This window comes from Sebastes umbrosus, chromosome 14, assembly GCF_015220745.1.
Source record: "Sebastes umbrosus isolate fSebUmb1 chromosome 14, fSebUmb1.pri, whole genome shotgun sequence".
NCBI lineage: Eukaryota > Metazoa > Chordata > Actinopteri > Perciformes > Sebastidae > Sebastes > Sebastes umbrosus.
The window spans coordinates 11,680,020-11,682,935 of NC_051282.1; the positions used below are offsets into that span (position 1 = coordinate 11,680,020).

At 36.8% G+C, this 2,916-nt stretch overlaps 1 protein-coding gene across 1 annotated transcript; it reads left to right on the forward strand.

The window, feature by feature from the left end:
* Positions 1-291: 291 nt before the first annotated feature.
* LOC119501058 (bone gamma-carboxyglutamate (gla) protein) lies at positions 292-2,501 on the forward strand. The gene is made up of 4 exons (XM_037791138.1): positions 292-490; positions 629-673; positions 1,747-1,831; positions 2,011-2,501. Exons 1-4 carry the CDS (start codon positions 433-435, stop codon positions 2,111-2,113), a joined length of 291 nt encoding a protein of 96 aa, XP_037647066.1. The 5' UTR covers positions 292-432; the 3' UTR covers positions 2,114-2,501.
* The last annotated feature ends 415 nt before the right edge of the window (positions 2,502-2,916 follow it).

Below are 2,916 nucleotides of genomic sequence, written 5' to 3' on the forward strand. Positions count from 1 at the left end.
CAGCTAAAGTGACCTGAACAAGGTGTCAAATATTTTCTTTGAAAGACACCCAGTGGCTGATATTTGTGTCTGTGATTCACCCACATTTTATTCCTCATCACCTCTGCTTTAAAACAAATACCCACCTTTTGGAAGCACACATTCTTTCTCAATATGCGTTTACTTGTGTGTCCATTTATGCAAACAGATACATAAAATCAGTTTTTTGCATACGTGATTTTTGTGGAGCTTTGTGTCTCTGCATCGGCGTGGGTGTGTGATATATGATTCCCTAACCAATCACATACCCACGTCACAGTGAGGGCCGCATCTATAAAACCACTGTGTATTTATGCATAAATTTGAGAAAAGAAAGAGCGAGAGAGAGAAGAGTGACAGAGCTGTCGAACTTTGCTGCCTGATACTGCTGACGCTGAAGAAAGAAGCTGAAAGATGAAGACTTTGGTCATCTTGGTTCTCTGCTCCCTGGCTGTCATCTGTCTGACTTCAGGTAAGAAGTAGAAAAGCTCATTATTATAGTATATTATTATATTATTTCAAGTATATCTGCAAACAAAGTTTTAAAAAATACTACTACTACTAATAAAGGTCCGGACAACTGACTTGTTATTCATATTATTTCTCTCAGATGCCTCCACCGGCTCCCAGCCTGCTGACAGCCCCGCTCAGGAGGGTAAGATTATGATTCAGCAATATTGTTTTTGACTGTTTGATCAATGTCACATTAATATGTGACATATTTGAGTCAGTTTGAGTGGAAAACATTTCCAGATGAAACAGTAAAATAATTTAACAGATTATTAGTTTAACATTTAGTTTAATACTAATCTGATTTCTTAAATTAATGGTTCATTTATTTTTTTATTATTTCATTGTTTGTGATTATAAAATTATTTTATGTATGATATTCAGCCATGGCACCCATGAGACCTCGGTCTAAATGGATCTTTTGCTAAATAAAGGTTTAATATATATATATAATCTGTTCAAAATGTACCTTAAAAGGGAGATTTGTCAAGTATTTAATACTCTTATCAACATGGGAGTGGACAAATATGCGGCTTTAAGCAAATATATGTATATATTTATTATTGGAAATCAATTAACAACACAAAACAATGACAAATATTGTCCAGAAACCCTCACAGGTACTGCATTTAGCATAAAAAATAATGTTCAAATCATAACATGGTAAACTGCAGCCCAACAGGCTACAACAGCTGTCAGTGTGTCAGTGTGCTGACTTGACTATGACTTGCCCAAAACTGCATGTGATTATTATAAAGTGGGCATGTCTGTTAAGGGGAGACTCGTGGGTACCCATAGAACCCATTTTCATTCACATATGATGAGGTCAGAGGTCAAGGGACCCCTTTGAAAATGTCCATGCTTGTTTTTCCTCCCCAAAATTTAGAATAAGTTCTGAGCGTTATTTAGAAGCTACAATCTAGTATGACATGGTTGGCACCAATGGATTCCTTAGGTTTTCTAGTTTCATATGATGGCATACATTGACAGCCCTAATATATATTTATACACACAAACTTATAGAACATTGATAAAGACAGTTTAAACATATATTTCAGTCTTCCACACGCTGCATTAAATCTACATTAATCCATATTTTAACACTGATTTCTGCTGAGTTTCTAGGTTGAATCTTTCACATGCATTTGATTTAAATTGATTGATAGACATTTTGTGTGTTTAAATACAATTAAAAAAACAGTGATGTTATATGTGCAGGTCTGTTTGTGGAGAGGGAGCAGGCCTCCGAGGTGGTGAGGCAGAAGAGAGCTGCCGGACAGTTATCCCTGACACAGCTGGAGAGGTACAGTATGTCCCTCCAATAGCATACAGCATGTGCTTTTTAATCTAACGTTAATCTAACATTTTTGACTCAAGAATTACACAGAAAGTTCTCTATGTATGACTCGAAGCCATGTCTGTATGAATAGCATCTATGTTGCTTCACTGTGGTCATGTCTCTCTCTCTCTGTCTCCACTCAGCCTGAGAGAAGTGTGTGAGGCCAACCTGGGTTGTGAGGACATGATGGACACGCAGGGAATCATCGCCGCCTACACCGCCTACTACGGACCAATCCCCTATTAGACGCCAAACCACCACGACTGATTTTATTTGCAGTTAAGCCAAAAAAAAAGCATGAGTAAACGTTTAAAAAAAAAAAAAGTGTGCCATTATGTCAAAGTCTTGCACAAAGTGAGAAAAGTGGGGATAATATCTGCATGGGAATTTTATTTTTCCATCCTGCATATTATTGTCTCTGTAATTATATAATTGCTGTAAGTCTGTAGAGTAGTGTGATGAAATTAAATAAAGATGAATAAAACTCTGCTGTGTGTGCTCTTTTATAACCTGGGACTCTGGATATAAAACATGCACTTACTACTGGAACAGCTTTGACAACTTGTGGCCACTAGATGTCCCTGTTGATCATGACATATCATAAAGTGAAGGAGCATTTACTGGACTATAAGAGATACATATTACTCACTTTTGTCCTCAAGAAAATCAAAAATATGCCGAGTTTGTTTCCTTGAGGTTTGCTTGGTTGTGTAGTGTCACGTAGTTCACATAATCTGTTTTCCTCCTGAATATTTGTAAATCTGCCACTCGAAGAAGAGAAAGAAAACCAGTCATCAACTGTGCAACTTAAGATCCCCGGCTTCTAGATAAGAGATTAGAATCAAAGAATAACAGAGATAAGAAACATATGAATCAGGCCAACATCAGACCTCTTTCTCTCACTCTTTTCTCTGTTTTCTTCCTCATGTAAAAGGGTCATTATGTACCCTATATCTATCTTGTTCACTGGTTTTTATAATTACACAAAATTGATCTGGTTATAGTTTATTTTGACTGAGAGAACCTCCAAACTCCAGTATATGTGAAGT

What these genes read in the sequence shown, in the direction of transcription:
- LOC119501058 (XM_037791138.1), top strand. Translation starts at nt 433, where the DNA reads ATGAAGACTTTGGTCATCTTGGTTCTCTGCTCCCTGGCTGTCATCTGT. An exon ending in TGTCATCTGTCTGACTTCAG is followed by an intron (nt 491 to 628) that starts GTAAGAAGTAGA and finishes TATTTCTCTCAG; the next exon opens with ATGCCTCCACCGGCTCCCAG. An exon ending in TCCCTGACACAGCTGGAGAG is followed by an intron (nt 1,832 to 2,010) that starts GTACAGTATGTC and finishes GTCTCCACTCAG; the next exon opens with CCTGAGAGAAGTGTGTGAGG.